General features: G+C 33.4%; 1 protein-coding gene across 9 annotated transcripts in view; it reads left to right on the top strand.

The window, feature by feature from the left end:
- DENND4A (DENN domain containing 4A) overlaps positions 1-26,987 on the top strand; it is a 114,002-nt gene that overhangs the window by 25,788 nt on the left and 61,227 nt on the right. For 7 of the 9 annotated variants that reach the window (XM_079125613.1, XM_079125618.1, XM_079125617.1 and 4 more), the window contains 9 exons: positions 3,901-4,232; positions 7,216-7,465; positions 10,307-10,376; positions 15,807-15,976; positions 16,810-17,051; positions 19,919-19,985; positions 21,302-21,360; positions 23,877-24,021; positions 24,283-24,458. In XM_079125613.1, coding sequence (XP_078981739.1) covers positions 3,922-4,232; positions 7,216-7,465; positions 10,307-10,376; positions 15,807-15,976; positions 16,810-17,051; positions 19,919-19,985; positions 21,302-21,360; positions 23,877-24,021; positions 24,283-24,458 — 1,490 coding nt within the window. In that variant the 5' untranslated portion in view covers positions 3,901-3,921. Of the gene's footprint in view, positions 1-1,604; positions 1,749-3,900; positions 4,233-7,215; positions 7,466-10,306; positions 10,377-15,806; positions 15,977-16,809; positions 17,052-19,918; positions 19,986-21,301; positions 21,361-23,876; positions 24,022-24,282; positions 24,459-26,987 lie in introns of all 9 variants that reach the window. The other 2 variants (XM_079125614.1, XM_079125612.1) reach the window with 1 other exon arrangement.

Here is a 26,987-nt window from a genome sequence, read left to right as displayed (position 1 = left end):
ATCCCTACCATGTTGTTAAGGATTTGAAACTGAGTCCATTTAAATAGTGTCTTTAAAATGTTTAATAAAGAGAAAGTACTTTTGGGCATTGGCTTATTTCAGACATGTTAAATGAATGGAAGTTACTTGAGTTTACATTTGAGGTGTCTTAAATGTGTGTGTGTTTCTTTTAGGAATGAGATACCCTTCATAAATACCCCAGAAATAAGTGTTTTTAAAAAATGTCTCATATTCCTTAATACTCTACACATTTACTCCTTTGTATTCTCTTTTATTCTTTTGCTTTCTTTCTGTCTTACTCTCCCTTATCTTTTTTTTTTTTCCAAGAATACAAATAAGTCTGGAAGAGCTGGTATTCGAAATTACTGTTTCTTTTTAAAAAATGTATATATTATTTTTATTTGTAGATGGACCTAATACCTTTATTTATTTTTATGTGGTGCTGAGGATCAAACCCAGTGCCTCACATGTGTCTACTATTGAGTTACAACCCCAGCCCTACTCACTGTTTCTTAACTAAATGAAAACAATTTATGCAATCATTTTGTTTAAAAATTAATAGAACTTTATTCATAGTTACACTAAGAAGAAATAATTGGATTGAAATTAATTTAAGCTCAATTCTTCTTTTCAATACTGTATTTTTAAAACTCTGAGGCCTGCAGAATTCACAAATTAAGATCTGATATTTTCAGACAGAAACCTTCAGTAATACATGCGTAGTTTTTGTTTTCCATATGAGTAACAAGTGACAAAGAAGAGTTCATTGAAGGAAGATGCCTTAGGGTGTCCTTTGGATTAGTATTAATTCAATACTATTTATTAGAGGCAAAATTCTCAGTGAAAAGAATACTGAATTAAGAGACTTAAGTTCTTCTGGGGCTCTGCCACTAAGTAGCCAAGAATACTTCAGTAAGCCACCTTCCATTTTTTCAGTTTCTTTGGCTATAAAAGGGAGGGTTGGACTATAATAATGAAATTCCCTTCTCTACCCAATACTAATTATTCCTATTATAAGTTTTTGTGGTTAATGTTATAAATCAGGGGTTAGTAATGTTTCGGTAGAGAGCTGTCAAACTACACATGTATGTTTTGATTTTCTTGTTAGTTTTTTCCTTGGGGATGTGTATTAAAGGTGGTGTATCCAAAGTAGAAAAGTAAGCCCCTCTTATCTGGGAAATCTCCCACACATAATCCATCAATTTCTGTTATTAATACTTATTTTTAAAAAGCAGGTTTGCCTTGGGTGGGTTAAGCCTTTAAAAAATTAGTGTACTCTTAAGAATGATGTGAAAATAAGATTTCTTTCCTTTAAAAATCTCCATGGGATGCTATGTTGATGCTGAAGGACTTACCAGTTTTCATGGAGGTGGGGGAAAGAGAGAACAAAGTAGGTGTTACTTCTGTGCATGGGGCTCCTGGGGAGAGACTGATAGGGAAACTTTGGGCAGGCTGAAGGCAAGCACTTCGAATCTGGAAGGATGATAGGAGAAAATATGGATAGAAGTGGAATAAAAGTATACAAAAGCCCCTCTTAGAATAATGTAACATCTTAAGTATTTATGAAAAATTAACTGAAGTGGGAACATTTACTTCTTCCTCAGGTTCATTTTCTAAGAAAATAGAATACTGAGTATCTTTAAGCAGTGAATAAGAAATGTGGCATGAATTTTGGAAACTCATGACATTAATAGAGGCTCATGACATTAGCTTGGGATGGTGATGAAAATGGTTATAATTATAAACAAGTAAGTATATATTACACAAGAATTTCTTTGCCCTCAGTTTTTTACTCTGCATAGGAAAGGTTGTTTATTTTAAACTAGCATTTTCTAAGGCTTGTTGTAAGGGTTTTTCTAGTTGTTAGGGGGTAAAATAGGGTTCATGCTCAAATAGACTAGGGAAATTCTGGTTTAAACCTAGTCTGTCAGCTGTCTTTATCAAATGACTGCTGAACTTTGCTATTCTCTTACCCCTGTCCTTTGCCATATAGTAAATATTCCAAAGAGGTGTAGTATATATACCTAATTTATTTGTCCTTGGAATTCTTTCTTTGCATTTGTAGGAACTAAGTGTAACTTCTGGAACATGGACTGGGAAATTCTGTTTCAGATTAAGAACTTTTCCATTAATATAGGTATATGAATAATGGCAGTATTGTTTAATGTATTCTCCTAGTTAAAGAAAAAATAAGGTTAAGTGATAATAGACAGTTGGAAGAGATTTTACTATTAAAGTGTTTGCAAATATGGTAAATTCAACTTTGTGTATTTTCATTTGAATTTATTTTGAGCATGTATTAACTGTTATGGTCTCTTCCCTACTTTCATTATTTGAAATTCTTCTATTTGTTCTATCTGCTAAGACTCATTCATGGTGAATTTTTCCTTGTGTTTTTAGAATAGGGGCTCAAATCATAGAAAACTTGTGTTGAGTGTGACCTAGAATGGTTTTGCATTTGCTTTGCTTTCCCAGGAATATCAGTAGCTGAGAACACTTTTATTAATTTCTCAGTTGGAGTTTCCTGGGACCATGAAGATGACCTAAATCCAACCCAACCCAGGGTCTCATTGAAACAGACTAATATCTGCCTGTGCTAGTGGTTATTTATTTGTTCAGGTTTTGTTGTTGTTTGTTTGTTTTATGTACTGGGAATTGAACCTGGAAGTGCTTAACCACTGAACCATATCCTCAGCCCTTTTTTGTATTTCATTTAGGGACAGGGCCTCACTAAGTTGCTGAGGCCGGCTTTGAACTTGAGATCCTCCTGCCTCAGCCTCCAGAGCCGCTGGGATTATAGGTGTGGGTCACTGTGCCTGGCTTGTTGTTTGTTCACTGGTTTTGTGACCCTGGGAATCAAATCCAGAACCTTGCACATGCTAGACAAATGCTCTACCACTGAACTACATCACCAGCCCAAGGAATGGTTTTTAAAATCCACTTTTTAACTGAGAATATAGTCATCTGAAGCCTTTGGCTTTATGAAGGTATCTCAGTTGTAATTTCCTATCTGATGTAGTTCCAAGGCCTTGTTTCCTGTCCTTGTAATACCTTTTAAGACATAAATCCACCTGGCATGGTGGCACATGCCTGTAATCCCAGTGACTCAGGAGGCTGAGTTCAAGACCAGCCTCAGCAATGTTGAGGCCATAAGCAACTTAGTAAGAGACTGTCTCAAAATAAAAACAAAAATTGCTGGGGATGTGGCTCAGTGGTTAATAAAATAAAGGGGTCTGGGAATGTAGCTCAATGGAAAAGCACTCCTGGGTTCAATCTCTGGTATCAAAACAAACAAAAAACCAAAAAACACAAACCCCTCAATTATTGCGGAGATTAACCAGTTTCTCCACCCAATATTAGCTTATAGATTGCATTTTGAGACCCAGGGAATTTCCATTGCATTCTTACAAGTTAATCTACATATTTAGAGGTATTTTTTGTTGTGTGCTTAGGAGATCTAGGTTTCTGTTTCTCAAATTGGAAATCTGCCCCCCCCCCCGCCCCGTATTAGAGATTGAACCCAAGTGCTCTATCACTGAGCTACAACTCCAGACCTTTTTAATTTTTATTTTGAGAAAGGGTCTCATTAAGTTGCTGAAATTGGCCTTGAACTTGAGATCCTTCTGCCTCAGCCTCCTGAGTTGCTGGGACTAAAAGTGTGTGCCATCATGCCCAGCTAAAATTAGAAATTCGTGCATTACTTTTATAATAAAATGCTGACTGTAATTTTTTTATAAAAATGTATGCTTTTTACTTACAAAGATTAAATATATAATGCTAGTGTGAAGTTAGGGAAATGCTAGTACTCTTTTTGTAGTTTTTCATTCTTATTTGTACAGCAACCACTGATCTTTACTTGGCTTATTATAATACCATCCCAATCTTCCATTTTCCTTTTAGATGTACCTTCTGTAATGGAAGATGATTGAAGACAAAGGACCGCGGGTTGCTGATTACTTTGTTGTAGCAGGACTAACCGATGTTTCAAAACCTCTTGAAGAAGAAATTCACTTCAATGATGCCTGCCATAAAGTAGCTAAACCAAAAGAACCTATCACAGATGTTTCAGTTATCATCAAATCTCTTGGGGAGGAAGTACCACGGGATTATGTATGTATTGATGTTACCCCAATGGGATTGTCAGCAGATCTCAATAATGGGAGTCTTGTGGGTCCCCAGATTTACCTTTGTTATAGAAGAGGAAGAGATAAACCTCCACTTACAGACTTGGGGTAAGTAATTTTTAAAAATAAATTATAGTTACTGATCCAAATAATAAATTTGTAGGTTTAAAAGTTAGTGGTTCAGTTAGTTCATTAATAGAGGTATGGTACCTATAGAAAAATAGACGAGTTTACATCCAGAATCCTATAATCTCTTTCTGTGTACCTTTAAAAAAATTTTTTTAGTTGTCAGTGATCTTTTATTTTATTTATTTATATGTGGTGCTCAGTATCAAACCCAGGGCCTCACACATGCCAGGCAAGCCCTCTACCACTGAGCCACAGCTCTAGCCCCCTATTTGTACCTTTTGTGTGTGTGTGTGTGTGTGTGTGTGTGTGTGTGTGTCTCGCCCCCCCCCCTTCTTAATTTAGTTGTAGATGGACACAATACCTTTATTTTATTTATCTATTTTTAGGTGGTGCTGAGGATTGAACTCAGTATCTTACATGTGCTAGGCAGGTGCTTTACCACTGAACTACAACCCAGGCTCCCTTTTTTGTCTTTCTTTTTGTTTTGTCTCTCTTGTACTGTAGGTATCTAGCATTTATAGAAAAGTACTAGATAATTAAATATATTATTCTGATTAGAGTTTGATTTTTTTTTTTTTTTTAAGATGGTTGCCCAGGTTAATCTTGAACTCCTGGGCTCAAACAATCCTCCTGCCTCAGCCTCCCAAGTAACTGAGATTATAGGTGCATGTCACTGTTCCTGGCTTTAATTATTTTTAAAGCAGAAGAAAAGGATGGCTTTTAAGCATGTTATAATGATTTTAGATGGATACTTAATTATGTGTTAAACAAGAATCTTGAGGTAGATTAGAGCCTTATTTAGGGTACTGTATTGAACTTGTGGTTCTTTTTTTATATGTAACAACTTATTTAGATGTAATTATATAACATAAAATTCACCCATTTGAAGTATATGGTTCAATGGGTTTTTAATACATTCACAGAGTTATGCAGCCATCACCACAATATATTTTAGGACATTTCTATAATGCCAAAAAGAAATCCTGTACTTACAGTGGTTTCTATCCAATTCCCCTAAACCCCTCAGCCCTAGGCAGTCACATTTTACATTCTGTTTTTAGGAATTTGTCTATTTGGAACATTTCATGCAAATGGAATAATACTATATGTATATAGTCTTTTGTGACTGGTTTCTTTCATTTAGCATAATGTTTTCAAGGTTCATCCATGTTGTAGTATGTCTGTACTTTATTCCTTCATATGTCTGGGTAGTATTCTATCATATGGCTCATACTTTACTTATACATTCATCAGTTGATGAATATTTGGGATATTTATACTTTTGGGCTTTTATGAATAATGCTGCTGTATAATCATATATAAGTTTTTATGTATACATGTTTTCATTTTTGTGAAAAAAGCTAGGAGTGGAATTGCTTGGTCATATGGTAATACAGTTTTTAAATTTTAGAGGAACTGCCAGAATGTTTTCCAGAGCATCTCTGTGATTTTGCATTCCCATAAGTGGTGATTGAGAGTTTCAGTTTCTCTACATCCTAGCTAATATTTCATATCCTAGATAATACTTCATATTTTCATTTTAATTATAGCTTCCCTAATGGGTGTGAAAGGGTAAATCATTGCAGTCTTGATTTACATTCATCTGATGGCTAATGATGTTGAGCATCTTCTCATATGCTCATTGGCAAATTTTTGTCTTTGGAGAAATGTCTGTTCAAATTCTTTCCCATTTTTTAATTGGAGTGTCCTTTTATTGTTGAGCTATACTAATTCTTTACATATTCTAGACACAGTTCCTTATTAGTTATATGGTTTTTAAATATTTTCTTCTATTCTGTGGGTTATCTCTTCACTTCCTTTATGATATCCTTGGAAGCCTAAATGTTTGATTTTATAGTTGAGTGGTATAAGACTCAGAGAAGTTTTAAATGTTGACTAAAGTAAAGCAGCTAATAAGAGCTGGTAGGAACTTGAATCAGTTATGTCTTGACTTCTCTGTGCTTTGGTGCCTTTTTTTCTTTTGTTAAAAAAATAAAAAAAGAAAAAGGTGATCAAAAGGAGGAAAACCAAGCACTTAAGCTATCATTAAAGTTAACACTGTTGTGATTGTATGTCATATGTAACTCCGAATTTTCAATAAAATGTTGTTGGGAGCCAGGACAAAAAGGAAAATTATAATTATTTAGGAAAACATAATTTTATTAGAAAAAATAATGTGACCAATTCCTGGTACTAAATTGTTTATATAATGGGATTTCTAGGAATATTGATTGATTTTGCAGATGTTACCTGTTATAACCATATTTATATCAAAATCAGAGACACATTTAATGTAGTAGAGCTTTAATTTTTTTTAACCCATGTATAGGACTTAGCATTGAAGTAAAAGGAGTGAATTCTATGAGAAAATAACCTAATATATAAGTATGAAGTTTTCTTGGTATTCTCAAGTGCTTTAAGTATTTAGAATACTTAAAAAATGGATGCCTGGCCTGTTATTTATTAAAAGCCTATGATTTTACCACAGAGTAAAGAGGAAAAAGCTGTCTTTCACACTGCCTTCTTTTTCTTCTTTTCTCAGTGCTGGGGATTGAACCCAGGGACTTGGGCTTGTCTAGGCAAGTGCTCTACCTCTACTACCTTAAGTCTTTTCACTTAGAGAAGTTTAAACTCTTAGAGAAATTAAAAATATATCCCTCTAAAAGCTGAGGGATATATTGGAGATAAAAATGTACAGGAAGGTTCTATACTGTCTGCACATGTAATCTTTTGTAAAATTTTAACTTTGACCAATATGCATGTTTCTTTTTCTAAAGAAGATGCTTTGTTTTAATAAAGACAATATAATTATCTATCTAATTTAATACATCTAATACAGTGTGCTACACTTCTACATTTTAGAATGAATTCATAATGCCTGAGAATGTTACCTTTCAGATTTAAGGGTGCTTTGTGTATTTATTTATTTATTTATTTATTTATTTATTTATTTATTTATTAGGGTTTTATATGACTGGAAAGAAAGATTGAAACAGGGCTGTGAAATTATTCAAAGTACTCCTTATGGGCGTCCTGCAAATATTAGCGGCAGTACCTCATCACAAAGGATTTATATCACTTATCGAAGAGCCTCTGAAAATATGACTCAGAATACATTGGCTGTCACAGACATATGTATTATTATACCCAGTAAAGGAGAAAGTCCACCACACACATTCTGCAAAGTCGACAAGAATCTCAATAATAGTATGGTAAGTGATTCTTTTGTGCTGGTAAAATTAGCCACTGGAGAAAAAACACATAATTCTAAATGAATCTTTTCTTGAAAACAACATACATAATCACAGACATGAAAAATATAGTTTTAAAGATGTTGGCTATTTCATTTTGAGAAACTTCTTTAGTTGTATTTTTAAAAGAAGCTGTGCAAAACCCTTTTTAAAAAAATATTTAAAATCATAGCTAGGTATGGTGGCACACACCTGTAATACCAGCACCTTGGGAGGCTCAGGTAGGAGGATCCCAAGTTCAAAGCCAGCCTCAGCAACTTAGCAGAGCCCTAAGAAACTCAGTGAGACCCTGTCTCTAAATAAAATACAAAAAAGGACTGGGGATGAGCCTCAGTGGTTAAGTTCCCCTGAGTTCAATCATTGGTGCCAAAAAAAACAAAAACAAAACAAAACCCAAACAAACAAAAATCAAAAAAACATAACTTTTCCCCTTTAACTGCAAAAGCAGTATGCTAGCTGTAGCTACCTCCACCCACAACCTGTGTGCTAGGTTCCATACCATCCACAGCTTTGAGGACATGGCTTTAGCAATTCTCCCTAATTTTTTTGTGAATCATCAGATATTCCCTATCAAAATTTATGTGGAGTTGCAAATTGGTGCAGCCACTCTGGAAAGCAGTTTGGAGATTCCTCAGAAAATTTGGAGGGGACCCACCATTTAACCCAGCTATCTCATTCTTCGGTTTATACCCAAAGGACTTAAAATCCACATACTACAGTGATGCAGCCATATCGATGTTCATAGTAGCTCAATTCACAATAGCTAGATTGAGGAATCAACCTAGATGCCCTTCAATTGACGAATGGATAAAGAAACTATGGTATATATACACAAGGGAATATTACTCAGCCATAAAGAAGAATAAAATTATGGCATTTGCTGGTAAATGGATGAAGTTAGAAAATATCACGCTAAGTGAAATAAGCCAACCCCAAAAAACCAAAGGCCGAATGTTTTCTCTGATAAGTAGATGATGATATATAACAACTGGGGGTGGCAGGGAGATGGGGAAGAGAAGAATGAAGGAACTTTGGATGGTGTAGAGGAAAATGGGGTGGGAGCAGGTAGGGGATGGAAAGATAGTAGAATGAAACAGACAGGATTACCCTACGTATATGTATGATTACATGAATGGTGTGAATCTACATTGTTAAAAAAAATTTTTCCTACAGAATCCAAAGTACACTGCAAGATATCTTTGCAAAACTTTCGATCCCATACTTACTTCCTTCTTTTGCTCCTTCCATTGTTCTTAACGATAATTCAAAATGGTTGAGTGTATTTTGTTCTATTCTTTTGTCTCTTTCTGTTTATTTTGTCTCTATCATTTCACCGAGATTTCTCTTGTTGAGTCCAGTGATCAATTTCCTATCTCAATTTTTTAGAAGGTTGTAATATAGGTGATCATATTTTTAATTCTGGAGACCATGGTTGGAAGAGAGGATGTATTCTCTTCTTGCGTACTAGCGTGTTTTTCTTACTACCTCACCTATCATTACTTTTCTGCCTTTGTGGAGGCCTTCCTATCTCCCAAACTCCTGTACATCAGAGCGCCCCAGGGTTCAATCCTCAGTTCATTTATCTTCACCATCTAAACTCACTCCCTTGATGATATAATTATTTAAATACAGGTCATATGTGGATGCCTTCTGTGTTTATGTGTCTAACCTGGACCTCTCTAATTTATCATTTCTTTTTAGGTATCTTATTTAATAGAATATCCTAAACTTAACATTTACAACATTGGACTCCTGATGTGTCTTTCCAAACCTGCTTAACCCCATATTCTTCCTTGTCTAACAGATATAAATTCCACTTTTCTAGTTACTCAGACTGAAAATCCTTAAAATAATCTTAACCTTTCTTAAAATTGTACTACTCATTCATTTCATCTGTAAACTCTATTGACTAATTTTAAAATGTATCTTGAATTTGACTACTTCTCAACCACTTCCTTGCCACAAGCCTGGTCCAAGCCCTAATAAGCAACCCTTTAAAAATGTAAAAAATCACTCTTCAGCCACTACATTTTATATACGTGTATTGAATTATCACAATGTACCTTATAAATATGTACAATTATTTATTATATGTTAATTTTAAAAGACCCCCCACTCTTATCTCAAGTATATAAAAATAGGCCTAGCCACATGTGGTAGTGCACTCCTCAGGAGACTGAGGCAGGAGGATTGCAAAATCACAGCCAGCCTCAGCAACTTGGCTGAGACCCTGTCGCAATATAAAAAAAAATAAAAAGGGCTGGGGATGTGGTTCACTGGTTAAGCACTTCTGTGTTCAATCACTGGTACCAAAAAAGAAAAAAAAAAAAAGACTGATTTCGAACAGATTCAGAAAACAATGAGAAATAAGAAAAATGGATATAGCAAATTACAACTCTTTGAGTTTTGGCATAAAGAACTTCAGAAAAATTATTGCAATATCTGGAAGCAGTTGTGGAGTCAAATGGAAGGTATGCACGTAAGTGGGTACTTCTTAATTTAACATTTCTTACCAAGGCTTGAACTTAGAATAACTATCTAAATTGTTGTGACTTAGTTTTGTTTAAAAAGGTCAATTTTTTCTCACATTCTTGGAATAACAAAAAAAATTTTAATTTTACTTCCAGAAGAAAAGCAGGCAATAACGCCAATAAAATGCTGACAGAATAACAAATTGAAAAATACCAGCGGAGAAGAATTGTTTCTATATTTTAGATAATTTATACTAGAGAACCCCAATATTCCATTTTTATCTAATCAATATCTTTTAAAATTAAATATTCTCTCTCTCTTTCATAACAGTGGGGATCTGCAGTGTACTTATGTTATAAGAAATCAGTGGCAAAGACTAACACTATATCTTACAAAGCTGGTAAGTACAACTTTTCAGGGCATATTTTATATATAAGTACATTATGGAGTCAGCTAAGGTTAAAAAAGGAAACCAAACCTATTTATGATATGTTAGTATCAGTACTGGGACTGTAACCCTTGTCTTGTTGATTCTCAGTTTTGTCTTCATCCATATGTTTTTGGATGCTGTCTGGAAGATTAATTCGAAAAAAAAGTGGGTTTTTTAAGCCTTAGTTTTAAATAATAAGCAGGTGCCAATTCTCTTTAACTTTTAATCTATAGAAAGTAGGGAAAAGCTAATACAAACAGTTAAAGATATGGAAAAATGTTCAATATTTCTAGGAATTAGGGAAATACTAATTAAAACTACATTGAGATTTCATCTCCAGTCAGAATAGCAATTATTTTTAAAAATATTTTTTAGATGTTGATAGACCTTTGTTTTACTCATTTATTTATATGTAGTGCTGAGAATCAAACCCAGTGCCTCACACATGCTAGGCAAATACTCTTTCACTGAACCACAACTCCAGCCCCCAGAATGGAAGTTATTAAGAATACAAATAACAGTGTTGGCGAGGATGTGGGGAAGAAGGTACTCTCATATTTTGCTGGTAGGACTACAAATTGGTGTAACCACTCCAGAAACCAATATGGAGATTCCTCAAAAAAAAACTAGGAATGTGACCCAGGTGTCCTACTCCTTGGTATTTATCCAAAAGATTTAAAATCAGTCTACTACAGTGATGCAGCTACATCAATGTTTAAAGAATCACAATTCACAATGGCCAAGCTGTGAACCAACCTAGGTGCCCTTCAAAAGATGAATGGATACAGAAAATGTGTATTACTCAACCATAAAGAATAACAACGACATGACACGGTATTTGCCAGCAAATGGATGGAACTGGAGATTATCATTCTAAGTGAAAAAAGCCAGTCCCCAAAAGTCAAAGGTCAAATGTTTCCTCTGATATGCAGAAGCTAATCTAAAAGAAGGGAGGGAGATAAAAAACAGAAGAAAGAACAGCAGAGTAGACAAAGGCTATTAAAGGGGAGGGAGAAGGGATAAGATAAGGAAAGAACAGTGGAATGAATCTGACCTCATTTTCCTGTGTACATATATGAATATACCACAGTGAATCACCATCATGTATAGCCACAAGACACTAATTTAAGAAAAAAAAAACTATAAGATAAATAGCAGAAAGATCAGTATAATAGAGGGAAGTGAGAGGGGAACTACTCAGGACTGAATTAGAACAATTTATAGTCCATGCTTTTATAATTTTTGTCAAAATGAATCCTAAATGTTATGGATAACTAAAATGAATCAATAAAAAGAAAATTCTAAAATGTAAAAAAAGGGAAGAGCTATATATTTTTCTTTAATGTGTTTTAATATTTATATTAAATTTAGTCAGGTTTATAGTTCATATGTAATTATACTTCATAATAATGAAAAATATTATAAACTAATTTGCAGGTTTATGATACATAGTTGAAGTATTCAATTTATTTTTTAAATTATTTTTCTTAGTTGTAGATGAACACAATACCTTTGTTTCATTTATTTTTATTTTTATGTGGTGCTGAGAATCGAACCCAGTGCCTCACATGTGCTAGGCAAGTGCTCTACCACTGAGCTACAACCGTAGCCAGAAATGTTCAATTTTTTTAAAAATATTTTTTATTTTTACAGACACATTTTGATTCATTGTACACAAATGGGGTACAACTTTTCATTTCTATGGTTGTTCACAATGTAGATTCACACCATTCATGTAATCATACATATATATAGGGTAATACTGTCTGTTTCATTCTACTGCTTTTCCATTCCCACCCCCTCCCACCCCATTTTCCTCTACACCATCCAAAGTTCCTTCATTCTTCTCTTCCCCCCCGCCATCCTCCATCATTATATATTGTCATGCACTTACCAGAGAAAACATTCGGTCTTTGGTTTTTTTGGGCTTTTCCTATTTCACTTAGCGTGATATTTTCCAGCTTCATCCATTTACCAGCAAATGCCATAATTTTATTCTTCTTTATGACTAATATCCCATTGTGTATATATACCACAGTTTCTTTACCCATTCATCAATTGAAGGGCATCTAGGTTGGTTCCACAACCTAGCTATTGTGAATTGAGCTGCTATGAACATCAATGTGGCTGTATCACTGTAATATGCTGATTTTAAGTCCTTTGGGTATAAACCAAGGAGTGGGGTAGCTGGGTCAAATGGTAGGTCCTTTCCAAGCTTTCTGAGAAATCTCTATACTGCTTTCCAGAGTGGCTGTACCAATTTGCAACTCCACCAGCAATGTATGAGTGTGCCTTTTCCCCCACATCCACGTCAACACGTATTATTGCTTGTGTTTTTGATAACAGCCATTCTAATTGGAGTTAGATGAAATCTTAGGGTGGTTTTAATTTGCATTTCTCTAATTACTAGGGAAGATGAGCACTTTTCATATATTTGTTGATCACCTGTATATCTTCTTCCGTGAAGTGTCTGCCCATTTCCTTAGCCCATTTATTGATTGGGTTCTTTGTATTTTGGGTGTAAAGTTTTTTAAGTTCTTTATAAACTTTGGAGATGAGTGCTCTGTCTGAAGTGTGTGTGGAAAAGATTTTCTCCCACTCTGTAGGCTCTCTTTTCACATTATTGATTGTTTCCTGTGCTGAGAAAAAACTTGTTAGTTTAAATCTGTCCCATTTATTGATTCTTGCTTTTATTTCTTGCGCTATGGGGGTCTTATTAAGGAAGTTTGGTCCTAAGCCAACATGATGGAGATTCGGGCCTACTTTTTCTTCTATTTTGGTGAAGGGTCTGAGGTCTAATTCCTAGATCCTTGATCCATTTTGAGTTGATTTAGTACAGGGTGAGAGATAGGAGTTTAATTTCATTTTACTGCATATGGATTTCCAATTTTGCCAGCACCATTTGTTGAGAGGCTATCTTTTCTCCATTCTAAGTTTTCAGCACCCTTGTCTAGTATGAGGTTACTGTACTTATGTGGGTTTGTCTCCATGTCTTCTATCTTGTACCATTGATCTACCTGTCTGTTTTGGTGCCAGTACCATGCCGTTTTTGTTATTATTGCCCTATAGTAGAATTTAAGGTCTGGTATAGTGATACCTCCTGCATCACTCTTCCTGTCCAGGGTTACTTTGGCTATTCTGGGTCTTTTATTCTTCCAGATGAATTTCATGATTGCTTTTTCTGTTTCTATAAGAAATGTCATAGGGATTTTAATTGAAATTGCGTTAAATCCATATAGTGCCTTTGGAAGTATGGCCATTTTGATGATATTAATTCTGCCTATCCAAGAACATTGGAGATCTTTCCATCTTCTAAGGTCTTCCTCAATGTCTTTCTTCAATGTTTTGTAGTTTTCTTTGTAGAGATCTTTCACCTCTTTGGTTAGATTGATTCCCAAGTATTTTTTTTTTTTTTTTTGAGGCTATTGCAAATGGAGTTGTTTTCCTCATTTTTCTTTCAGATGTTTCATCACTTATGTATAAAAATGCTTTAGATTAATGTGTGTTGATTTTATAACCTGCTATTTTGCTGAATTCATTTATGAGGTCTAGAAGTTTTCTGGAGGAGTTTTTTGGATCCTCTAAATAGAGTATCATGTCATCAGCAAATAGTGACAGCTTAAGTTCCTCTTTTCCTATTTGTATCCCTTTAATTTCTTTAGTCTATCTAATTGCTCTGGCTAGTATTTCAAGTACGATGTTGAATAGAAGTGGTAAAAGAGGGCATCCCTGTCTTGTTCCCGTTTTTAAAGGAAATGCTTTGTTTTTCTCCATTAAGCATGATGTTGGCCTTGGGTTTAGCATAAGTAGCCTTTACAATGTTCAAGTATGTTCCTACTATCCCTATTTTTTCTAGTGTTTTGAGCATGAAGGGGTGTTGTATTTTGTTGAATGCTTTTTCTGCATCAATCGAAATAACCATATGATTCTTATCCTTAAGTCTATTGACATGATGGATTACGTTTATTAATTTACAGATGTTAAACCAACCTTGCATTCCTGGGATGAACCCCACTTGATCATGGTGTACAATTTTCTTAATATATTTTTGGATACGGTTTGCCAGTATTTTGTTAAGGGTCTTTGCATCTGTATTCATCAAGGATATTGGTCTAAAATTTTCTTTCCTTGATGTGTCTTTGCCTGGTTTGGGTATGAGAGTGATATTAGCTTTGTAGAATGAGTTTGGTAGGGTTCCCTCCTTTTCTATTTCCTGGAATACTTTGAGAAGTATTGGAATGAGTTCTTCTTTGAAGGTCTTATAGAACTCAGCTGAGAATCCATCTGGTCCTGGGCTTTTCTTGGATGGTAGGCTTTTGATGGCTTCTTCTATTTCAGAAATGTTCAATTTTCAGAGATCTCAAAATACCAAACATAGACACCTTATTTATAAGATAGCAGATTGAGCCTTTTAAAAAGGTATTTTAAAAACTAGAGTCCTACACTCTTAACTTTCTTTTCTCCCTAGTGGTAGAACTAACTACTCTTATTCCCAGTTTATCATTTTGTTTCTGTGGCCACATCTAGTGATGATTTCCCTTTGTCTTTAAGAGCTTCAAGGATAGCCAATTTGTTTTCTGTTTCTACTCTCACATAATATAATATAAGGCTCTGCTACTAGAATTTGTCCAATGGAAGATGCCTGGACCATTTTCGAGTCTAGTCTACCTAACATGAAATCATACCTATCTTTATATAATAACTGGAATTATTTAGAAGCTGAGTTTGAGTTAGTGCTATTTCGATGACATCATAAATAGGTAACTGCTATTTTATGAGAATTTTTTAGCATTTGTGCTAGAAAGTACATATACTCCTATGAGATATATATTTAAATGTATAAAAAGTCCTATGAGGGGCTGGGGTTGTGGCTCAGTGGTAGAGTGCTTGCCTGGCATGTGTGAGACACTGGGTTCGATTCTCAGCATCACATATAAATAAATAAATAAATAAATAAATAAATAAATAAATAAATAAATAAATAAATAAATAAAATAAAGACCCATCAACAACTTAAAACATTAAAAAAAAAAAAGAAGTCCTATGAGGAAAAGTTACTGAGAGCTGATGGAGTGGATATGTGCAAATAACCATATTGAAAATTTCAAAAAATTTGCTTTAAGGTTTGTGACCATAAACTGAATTTTTAGGAGGGTGTATGTGTGTATTTCTAGAGGATTGTCCTTTTTGTTAATCTTAACCTAACCTTTGTAGGTGAAACTTGATAAATATTAAGCATTTAGTTAATTTTAATAGTTATAATGTTTGAGGATTCAATTCTACATGTGCAATATTTTGGCCTTTCAAACGTGTGAAATAATAAAACAAATTTACTATTATTCAGATTATGAGCACTAAATTCAAGAGATGATGACCTAATGTTCACCATTATTTTTATAGGTCTAATTTGTAGATATCCTCAAGAAGATTATGAGTCATTTTCACTACCAGAATCTGTTCCCCTGTTTTGTTTACCAATGGGTGCAACTATTGAATGTTGGCCATCAAATAGCAAATACCCTCTCCCTGTGTTTTCTACGTTTGTGTTAACTGGAGCCTCAGCTGAAAAGGTACTTCATATTTTAACAAATGATGTTTGCAGATTTCTTGTATATTTTCAAGTCTTAAGTTTTATATATTAAAAGGAACAACAGAAAAAGGAACTGGTTAAATAGAATCCATTATACATATACTTCTTCTAATTGGTTAAAATAACTGTATCCAAAGAAATAAGAACAAATTTTTATTCTGTCATCTTCCCAAATGCTTTTTTTGTGAATATCATGAAAGATATTTTTCATCATCAAATGATGATCCTTCATTGTTTCATTTTCTGTGATAAAGAAACTTTGAAATTAATGCAAAAGACATTATTAAATATATAACATGATTTAGAATCATAACCTTCCCCTACTGCATGCTGGGGATCAGACTCAGGGCCTTATGCATAGGAAGCAAGCACTCCACCACTGAGCTACACCCATTGCCCTAGAACTATAGACTCATAGTTGGAAGGAAGACTTTGAAGTGTAGTGAAATTGAAGTCTAGAGAAATTCAGTGAATTTCTCAAAGTTGGAATTTATATTTCCTTATCTAAAATTTTCTATTAAATAATTATTTCAACCATTTTCTTACAGAGAATGTTGTTATAATCACTTTTCCTCTTTATTTTAAAAATACAATTTAATTAAAACAGCTTTTTTCAATAAAAGGATATATAAGAATAGTACTATATAGTTCTTAAGTACATCAAGAAAAAGAGCGATATCTGTTTACCACTGTGTTCCTAGTCCCTGAGACTTCGCCTGGCTCATGGAAAGCATCTGCTAAATATTTAACTGATGATGTGATTCAAATAAATGATACAAAATATATTTATTAAATATGTTACTTGTTTTGCAGGTTTATGGTGCTGCTATTCAGTTTTATGAACCATATTCTGAGGAGAATCTCACAGAAAAACAGAGATTTCTTTTGGGTTTAGCACCCCTGGCAGATGGAAAGTCTGATAGTTCTAAAACAATTCACACTAACAAATGCATCTGTCTTCTTTCTCATTGGCCTTTTTTTGATGCATTCAGGAAGTTTCTGACTTTTCTTTATCGTTATTCAATATCTGGACCTCATGTCCTTCCAATTGAGAAGTAAGTTAGAAGTTTCTTGGTTCAAAGTTTGGCAGACCTTTCCATTATGTGATATATTTGTACTAGTTATTGAGTAAATTTTAAATGGAAACTGAATTTCTTGAGAGTTATTTGGGGAAAAAATGTTTATTTTGTTTCATTCAGGTAATATTTTTTATACTTTTAAAAAGTCTTATTTTAGGGGCTGGGTAGATAGCTTAGTCGATAGAGTGCTTGCCTTGTAAGCACAAGGCCCTGGGTTCAATCCCCAGCACCCAAAAAAAAAGTCTTATTTTAAATAATTTTAACAAGGAAGTAAATGTTTTGATTTGAGATGAATTGTTTGAAATGAATGCTTTAAGCAAAACCTTTAAAAATGCTTTTATCAAATTTAGAGATACTAATCTGGAGAAATTTTAGAATATTTTGACCTGGCGGTGGTGGTACTAGGGATTGAGCCCAGGGCCTCATGCATGTTAGGCAAGCACTCTACCACTGAGCCACGTCCCCAGCCAGTATTAGAACTTTTAAATCTAAAATTGTTCTTACGTGTAATTTATATGAGCCTTTAAGAATATTCCTTACTGTAGGTGCAGTGGTGCATGCCTGTAATCCCAGCAATTTGGCAGTCTGGGCTGGAGGATTGCAAATTCAAATTCAATTTAACAAGACTCTTCCTCAAATTAAAAAAAAAAAAAAATACTAAAAAGGACTGGGGATATAGTTTGTGAAAAAGCACTCTTGGGTTATATTTCTAGTACCAAAACAAAAAAAGTTTGGTGGCATTACATTTTGGTTATTTGGAAAATACTATTTTGCTGAGTCAAGCACATTTTCCAAATGTAAACACATTCATCATTAATATAAAAACCACATTTGTACATATGCACAATGGAATATTACTCAGCCTTAAAAAAGAATGAAATTAAAGCATTTACTGGCAAATGATGGAACTGGAGAATATCATGCTAGGTGAAATAAACCAATCCCAAAAAACTAAACGCTGAATGTTTTCTCTGATAAGCAAATGCTGATCAATAGTGGGGAGTGGGTAGGGAAGAATGAAGGACCTTTGGATTGTACAGAGGGGATTGAGGGGAGCGGTGGAGTGGGTGAAGGGAGAACGATAGATTGTGAGACAGACATTATTACCCTATATATGTATGAAAAGAATTTTTTAAAAAAATTTATCTCTGTCAATAAAAGTTAATAAAAATAAATAAAGTTTAATAAACCACATTTGTTAATAATACCATCTATCTCATCAGAAAAAAATTTGATTATTAGAAAGCTGTCAGGTTCATGGTGGTAAAGTTCTTACTTTTCATTTGCAAGTTTGAATTTAATTATTAGCAACAAGTACTGCCAATTATTTTCCTTGAAGCCACAAGCTCACTTTGTTCATTTTCACATGTATCTTCTGACTACCCAACACTGGATAATTTTGATTTGTCAGTTGTCTTTCTGACCTTCCATGGGTTGGGGAAATAAGCTAATGAACTCAAACTTGGCTGTACAATGCTTTTCCAAATTCAAGACAACCATCATACTTCTGTTTATAATGGAAGTGCTTTATGCATACATCCCTTTTTTACTACACAGATAATTTTTTATTGTATATGGCAGAGCTGAGATTTAGTAAGATTGATTTTACTGCTCAAATATATTCTTAAGTGAAATTGATGTTTCTTTTTTATGGGTATATAGTATTAAAGAATATAATAACTGCTAGTACAGTTTGGTTGGTGTCACTGCATTGATTCTCAGTTTTATTCACAATGCTTTTTACCATCACTGCAGTTGTCAACCCAGTGAAAAGGGCAAATGATGTCTTAATATTTTTGTAAAAATAATTTTAACCTGGCAAATCCTCTGTAAATGAATCTTGGAAACCTTTAAGGATTTGTGGATCACATTTTTCATTTCTGCTATTCTTACTACTTCATTATTTTGAGATTGTATATGTCCTGTAACACTCATCCCCCCCCCCCCTTTTTTTTTCCCTTTAGGTTGTGAGTACCTTAATAGTAGAGACTGGTAGCTTTATGCATTTGTTTACATTTCCTCTCCTGTCTGAAGTTTTGTTGGTTTTTGTGGTGTTAGGGATTGAATGCAGGGCTTCATGTTTGGTAGATCAGTGTTCTACCACTGAGCTACATCCACAGCCCCTGCTATTATCTATACATAGTAAAAAGTTAAGACATATTTGTAAAATTAATAAAATGTATTCCAGGTTTCTCTATCCAGTTAAAATGATCTTACTGCTGAAAACAACATAATTTTGAAATAGCATTTAAAGGAAAAATAGAAAACATTTTAATTCTAAAACAAAAATTTTTAATTGCCATTTTTTTCTTACAGTGTTCAAAACAATCCAATTGATCTAGTTTTTTTTTTAATCTGTTTTATTCTGGGAAAAATCTTACAAAGTGAGTAATGGTATTTTAAACTTGTTTAATAGAAAATTTGGTGTTCATCATTGAGAAGCATTGAAACTCATTTTTCTGGACCACCATAAATGGTTGTATCACTTCCAACACATGAAAAATTGACTAAAAAATATATTATAAATGTAAGAATTAGCTTCTCTCTAATATTCACATCACTGACACATGGAGGTAAAAGTTAAAATGGCTTTTGAGACATTGATAAATATTGTTGAATATGAGCAGCTATTAACATGAAAAGTTATTGGATTTAGGCAAAAGTAATTTTAATGGGGAACATAATTTTGAAGAGTGTTCATTTCTTTTTATAATATTAAGGATTTTAGATTTATAGAGACATAGGGCTTTTGACTCAACTTTGACTTTAATGACATGTTAACCTTTATGGCTTTATAGTTTTCACTTTGGAATCAATGGGTTTTTTGTTTGTTTGTTTTAAAGGCATATTTCTCATTTTATGCATAAAGTTCCTTTTCCATCTCCTCAGAGACCACGGATTTTAGTTCAGGTAAGGTCTCCTTAATATGAGTGCCATATGAATTTATTAGTGACTATCAAAATATAAGAATTATTTAAATGGAGAAAAAATTGAATGAGATCTAAAGAAAACCAGGTACTATTTCATGTTGAAGTTTGAATCATTCACATTTTATTAACTCCCTCCCTAACATCTAATGTTTTTCCCTTATAGAAAGGATTAAAACGTTTAAGAAGTAGATAGAAAGTAGACATTTTGAACACACAAGAAGGGATTTTTTCCCCCTAAATTTGTTCTAGGTATTTGAAAGTTTGTGCCCTTGGCAATCATTTAGTTAAGTTAGTATTAGTACTAGGAAAGAAGGAATGCCCATATCTTTGGTGTTATGGGGGAGTTTAAAATGATTAAAAATTATTTTTCCCATCATTTTCCCAGTTGAATGTATCTTTCCTCTTGTTTATGCCTATTTTTGTCTTTGCTCATGATAATGTAAGTTATCTGCTTATTTACTAATTTATGATGTGATTTAAAGAAAAAATTTTCAGGTATTATCATTATGTATGTCTTACCGTGTTTACCACAGCCCTTAATCTGGTATCATTTAATATTAGAAATCATTTGTCAAATAGATATTTATAAACTTGTTGAAATATGCATAAATTTGACAATGCAGATTAAGTGCATTATTATATTGATACAGATAAGATGTATAGAAAAATACCATTTTGATTACCCTTAAAATCAGTCTGAATATCCACACTTCATCATCTGTCTTCTAAGTATTTAGTGATAGAATACATATAGTACACTCCAATTGAATACACACAGAAGATTTGTTTTATAGCAGAAGCTGTCAAACTTTTTCTGTTAATGGACCTTATACTAAATATATTAGTCTTTGCAAGCTATTCAATTTCTGTTGGAACTGCTGAGCTCTGCTTTTATAGCCTGAAATTAGCCAGATAATATGTAAAGAATGAGCTTGGTTTTATTCCAGTAAGAATTGTTTACAAAAACAGCCTATGAAATTGTTCTGTATAGCATGTTTGCTGACCCTTATTTTATGGTATTAAGTGAATAACTTAGTCTTGTAATGCAAATTTGTTAAAATGACGTTAGGGAAAAGTTGAGGTCCAAAGAAGAGAGATAGGATTCAAAGTAAGTTCTTGGAAGGGGTCAGAGATCAGGACATACTTTTTAGAATTTTAGTGAGCGGTATTAACTATTTTTAGACTGGTAAACCAGGAAACTTCATAGATAACATCATTAGTATATATGTTTTTATTAGAAAATATAGTTTTGAAGTTCATCTTCATATTTCAAATAAATTATTTTAAATCTTCCAGTTATCACCACATGATAATCTGATTCTCAGTCAGCCTGTTTCTTCTCCTCTTCCACTAAGGCAAGTAAAACTTCATTTCTGTTAATGGTTCTCTAAATCTAGTGTGAGCTCAAGTAACATTCAAATATATTCTCTTTCCTAGCTAAAGTTCCAAATGTTAATGGAAATACTTCTCATTTAACTGTTTCTTAGCTAAATTCCTTTTACTTAATGTTTGAATTACAGTTTTTGGTAAAGAAAAACAGTAGTATTTAGTCCTTTGTGTCTTTATTATCATTGAATACTTAAATATCTTCATTTATGCAACTTATAAAACAATTTTTAAGGCTTGGGTTGTGGCTCAGTGGTAGAGCACTTGCCTAGTATGTGTGGGTCACTGGGTTCAATTCTTGGCACCACATATGAATAAATAAATACCCATTGACAACTGAGAAATGTTTTTAAAACATTTTTTTTTAAAAAACCGTGCCGTCATAGTGGCGCCTGTAATCCCACCAGCAGCTTGGGAGGCTGAGGCTGGAGAATTGTGAGTTCAAAGCCAGCCTCAGCAAAGGTGAGGTACCACGCAACTCAGTGAAACCCTGTCTCTAAGTAAAGTACAAAATCGGGCTGGGGATGTGGCTCATTGGTCGAGTGCCCCTGAGTTCAATCCCCAGTACCCCCCACCACCAGAAAAAGAACAATTTTTAGCTTCCGTTATCCTCTGAAGAACATTCAAATGCAATTTTAAAATTAACCACAAATAAAAATTGTTATAATTATTAACTGGTAGACTAGAATAATGTGTTTCTAAAAGTTCAGAGAAATTATAAAGTGTTTTCTCTATAGTATCATTTCTTGAAGTTTAATTAGCTGGGTAATTTTTTTGTCAGAAATAGTTGGAATGTAATTAAGCTATTATGTAGCACATACCTAAGGGAGACTGGCTGCCATCTTTGACATTAATTTTGAAAGAATTGCACGGTATTTCATCACCAGCACTTAGCTCAGAATGACCAGTGTTTTTTTAGACCTTTGAACTGGAAATAAACTAGAAATATTGGTGATTATAAATCAAAGGACTTCATTTAGGTAACAATTCTTTTGAGATAAAATTCATATACCATACTGTTTCATATACCAAACAGTTCAGTGATTATATTGACAATGTTCTGTAGTTATCACTATAATAAATTTTAGAGAACTTTCATCACCCTAAAAAGAAACCCTATACCTGTTAGCAGTTAAACTCCTTCATTCCTGCCATCCTTACAGGAACAAACACACACCCCACACCTCTGTCCAGCCCTGGGTAAGCAGTAGTCTACTTTCTTTCACAATAGATTTGCCCATTTGGGACATTTCATATAAACAAAATTGTATGTGGCCTTTTTAAATTTCTGGCTTCTTTTTACTTCATGTTTCCAAGTTTCACCTGTGATGTAGCATGTATTATTACTTTATTCCCTTTTATTGCCAACTAATACTCTGGTATATATATACAATATTGTATTGGTTCATCAGTTGGGAGCTTTTCACAGTTTTGGCTACCGTGAATGAGGCTTTTATGAATATACACGTTTTTTTGCTGATATATATTTTCATTTCTCCAAGAAAATCTTATTAGTTTTGCTTTGTTATCAAAGAATTGATCCAGTGCAACCAGTTGTTTAACATTACATAGGCAGACTACTGTTTGATTTACTGAGTTATTTGCTTTTCCAGTCCAGTATTTTGTTACCATAAAGAATGTCTATTTATTGTTGTGATTTTTAATTTGCTTTGTATATGTGTAATTCACTACTTTGTATCTCTTGATTTCCTTTTGCTATTATTATTACAATAGTAAGGATGATCTGTTTATAAATCCACATTTTAATATATTTACCTTAAGAGGTGGGCCTATGAGTCATAGTTTTTCTGATGATTACAGTGGTAAATGTGCCATGTTCCAAAGACTTCCATGAAAATATTTGCTTTCAACCAAAACATCCCTTTTATTAATTGAATTCTTTATTTGGACATTATGTATGAAGCAGATATTTTTACCTAAAATGAAGCAGATTACTTTTCATTTTCCATATTAAATCTGGTGCCAAAAGAATGAATGATTTTGAAACCTCTTAAAACTGCATTGTTCTCACAATAATGGGGGAAGGGAAGAATAAAGTTCAGTAGATTAGACAAAGGGGCATGAATGGAAGGGAGGGTGGATGGGGATAGGAAAGACAGTAGAATAAATAGGACATAACTTTCCTATGTTTATATATGAATACAAGACTAGTGAAACTCTACATCATGTTCAACTACAAGAATGGAATCCTAAGTTATACTCCATGTATGTGTTATATGTCAAAATATACTCTATTATCATGTATATCTAAAAAGAACAAATTTTTAAAAAGAAAAAAACTGCTTTGTTTCCATAGTGTGTTTGTAAAACTGGGTTTTCCCTCCATAAGAGCAACAATGACATTTATAGTTAAAACTATAATAACAAATTACACCTTAATCTCAAACTTTCCTCCATTATTTTAGATAATAAGGCATTTGGATTTTGAATTTTTTTTAATATACATTTTTGTTTGGATTGACAGTGGTGGCAAGTTTTCAACTCTACTTCAGAATCTAGGCCCTGAAAATGCTGTAACACTTCTGGTGTTTGCAGTAACCGAACATAAGATTCTCATCCATTCCTTACGACCTTCTGTGCTTACTAGTGTGACAGAAGCATTAGTGTCTGTGAGTATGTTTCTTACTGACAGTCAACTTAGTTGAAACTTAATTTATTCATACAACTTAAACTCTTTTAATGCTTAACTAAAATTTCAGAGAGTAATGAATATATATATATATATATATATTTAGTTATAATTATTTAATTCATTGTCAAGCATTAGATTTTAGGTAATAACATTTAAAAGACCTTTTTTTGTGTGTTCTGTTAAATTGTGCTTCAGCATCAAAAAGCTAAATATTCCTCTACCCTTTCGTTTATCCAAGATGATTTTCCCTTTCCACTGGCCATGCCCATATGTTCCTCTCTGCCCACTGGCTTTAGCAGATGTCTTGAGTGCTCCATGTCCATTCATAGTAGGGATTGATTCAAGATACTTTGATCTCTATGATCCTCCACCAGATGTCAGTTGTGTTGACCTAGATACCAACACCATTTCTCAGTAAGTACATTTTAGTGCTTCTATACCTAATAATTTACAACTACATAGTATATGTATACAATTGTATATTTTATGACTGCTAAGTAGAATTCTTTTGAGATGTATTTTCTTTGTATTTGGGGTAATTACCATCTTTGAATTGACTCTTGTTATGCTGCAAAAGAGTAGATTTAGGGTATTAGGAAGGTTTTATTGGAAAGAAAATATACATTTAATCCTCAGGCTTTAAATATTTAAGGAGCATTATAGTTTTGTTCTTATTTAAAAATTTAGCAGAACGGGGCTGCGTCTGTGGCTCAGCGGTGGAGCACTTGCCTTGCACATGAGAGGCACTGGGTTCGATCCTCAGCACAACATAAAAATAAATAAAATTAAGGTATTGTGTCCATCTACAGCTAAAAATACTGAAAAAATTAGCATAAGGGAAATTGAGATTAGAAATAGAAAAAGTTTTATTTTCCTTTCTTCAAATGAGGATTGGTGAAATTACAAATTGAATTAAAATATTATTTCTTAATTAATAGTTGTCCTTTTTCTAATCTTCTAAAATACTGTCAGAATTATAATACATCATAAAAATAATGTAATATTTTAGAGTTTTAAAATAATTTTTAGTTTATATGTAATTTCATTACCTCTACACGCTAGGAATGTAAGGATATTTTACAAACTTCTGTCTTTTTAGTGGAATAATATTTAAGTTGTAACTGTTGGACTGTATTTTTATAGGTTTTCATTGCTTCTTTGTATCCTATATTTTCAGTTTAATTGTACTTAGGGTATTCAGGGAAGAGAAAATTGATACAACATTACAGCTACAAAATATGCTTAAAGTAACTATGAGTTAATCTGTAAGTAAAGCCCAAAAGCTAATATAGATTTTGCACTTAAATAAGCAGATGTGAAATAGATTTTTCTCTCTTATTTATGTATGTTATCCCATTTCATTCTCTGAGATTGAACTCAGGACCGGCTGCATGTGATAAGCATGTGCTCTACTACTGAGCTGCACTCCCAGCCCCTCCATTTTTTTAAATAAAAACTTTTCATCTGAAAGTCTTTTGATTTAATTCCAAAATTTCCTTTCCAACCCCCTAATATTATGAATAGAACCCAGGCGTGCTCTACCACTAAGCTACTTTTCTAGTATAGTACTTCCCCTCCGTTTTTTCCTTTTATTTTATTTATTTATTTATTTTTTCTGTTTTGAGACAGGATCTTACTAAGTTGCCAAGGCTGGCCTCAAAATTTTGGTTCCTCTGCCTTAGCCTCTCTGAATTACAAGCGTGTGCTTTCATACCCAGCTTAAGTTGCATGTGTAGCCTGTTATTCCATTTCATTCTCTGTACTTTATGAAGTAGTTTTTATTAAATCCTCTGACCAAATGAGTAAATCAGAGCTTAGATTTTTAATCATATAGTTTATTCAGTTAGAACTGTATTTTGAAACTTGATTGACTCCAAAACTGATATTTCTGCCACTATTTTTTTTTTAGTAACTACATATGTAATAGTAGTCTTGTAAATGGAAGTTACTGAATAAAAATGTAGAAGACTATCATACATAAAATCTTAGGTATTAGAGAAAAAACTCCTCCCAGCCATGTTTTAGAGTGACAATATCAAGGGCAAGAGAAGAGAATTATATGAGTAAATGATAATAAGTAGATATAATCAGGTAATATAAAGATATTTTGCACTTATTCCACAAACATGTTTTGAGTGTTTCCTTTTGCTAATAACTGCATGAAATGGCAAACCAAATATATTCCTTTATCTTAAATTGCTCATAATCAAATCTAGTGAGACAGGCATGTATGCAGCGAATTCTAAGACACAGTAGGAGTGCTGTTTTGCAGTTTCATCAAGACAGTGATACTAAGAATGTTCCTTAGTGTAATAAGATTCCATACTGTGGATCACATTAAAATGTAATAATACCTTCACAGTAGAACATCTGCCATTTATCCCTGCTTTATCTTTATTTTTACTCTCAGTTGTGGAAGGATAGGTGAATTTCAAAATAATCATTCTTTATCAGCTTAAACTTTCCCATTTATTCTTTTTTTCATTATTTAGTTTTCAAACTGATATTTGTCCTTTTGGTTCTGTGGGAAGTTTAGGAAACGTTTTTTAAAAAAGAAAAACTCAGCAAGTTTCACTACCCACCTTTACTAAGTTTTTATTTGGTGGTTATAATTTAAATAATTTATTTTTCTTCTCTTTTTGGTCTATATTTTTCAAGTTTTCTAAAATGAGTATTCATACCAGGTATGGTGGCCTACAACTGTAAACCTAGCTACTCAAGAGACTGAGGCAGGAGGATCACAAATTTGAGTGCAAACTCAGCAATTTAGTAAGACACTGTCTCAAAAAATAAAAAGGGCTGGAGATGTAGCTCAGTGGTAGAATGCTGCTGGATTCGATCCCCAGGACTAGGAAAAAAGAAAGGAGAAACTGTCTGTGGATGTAGCTCAGTGGTAGGAGTGCTTACTTAGCATGTATGAAGAGGATTTTGATTCAATCCTCA

This window comes from Sciurus vulgaris (assembly GCF_902686455.1).
Source record: "Sciurus vulgaris genome assembly, chromosome: 2".
Taxonomy (NCBI): Eukaryota; Metazoa; Chordata; class Mammalia; order Rodentia; family Sciuridae; genus Sciurus; species Sciurus vulgaris.
The sequence above is the reverse complement of the archived record's forward strand: the minus strand, read 5'-3'. Positions and strand labels throughout refer to the sequence as shown.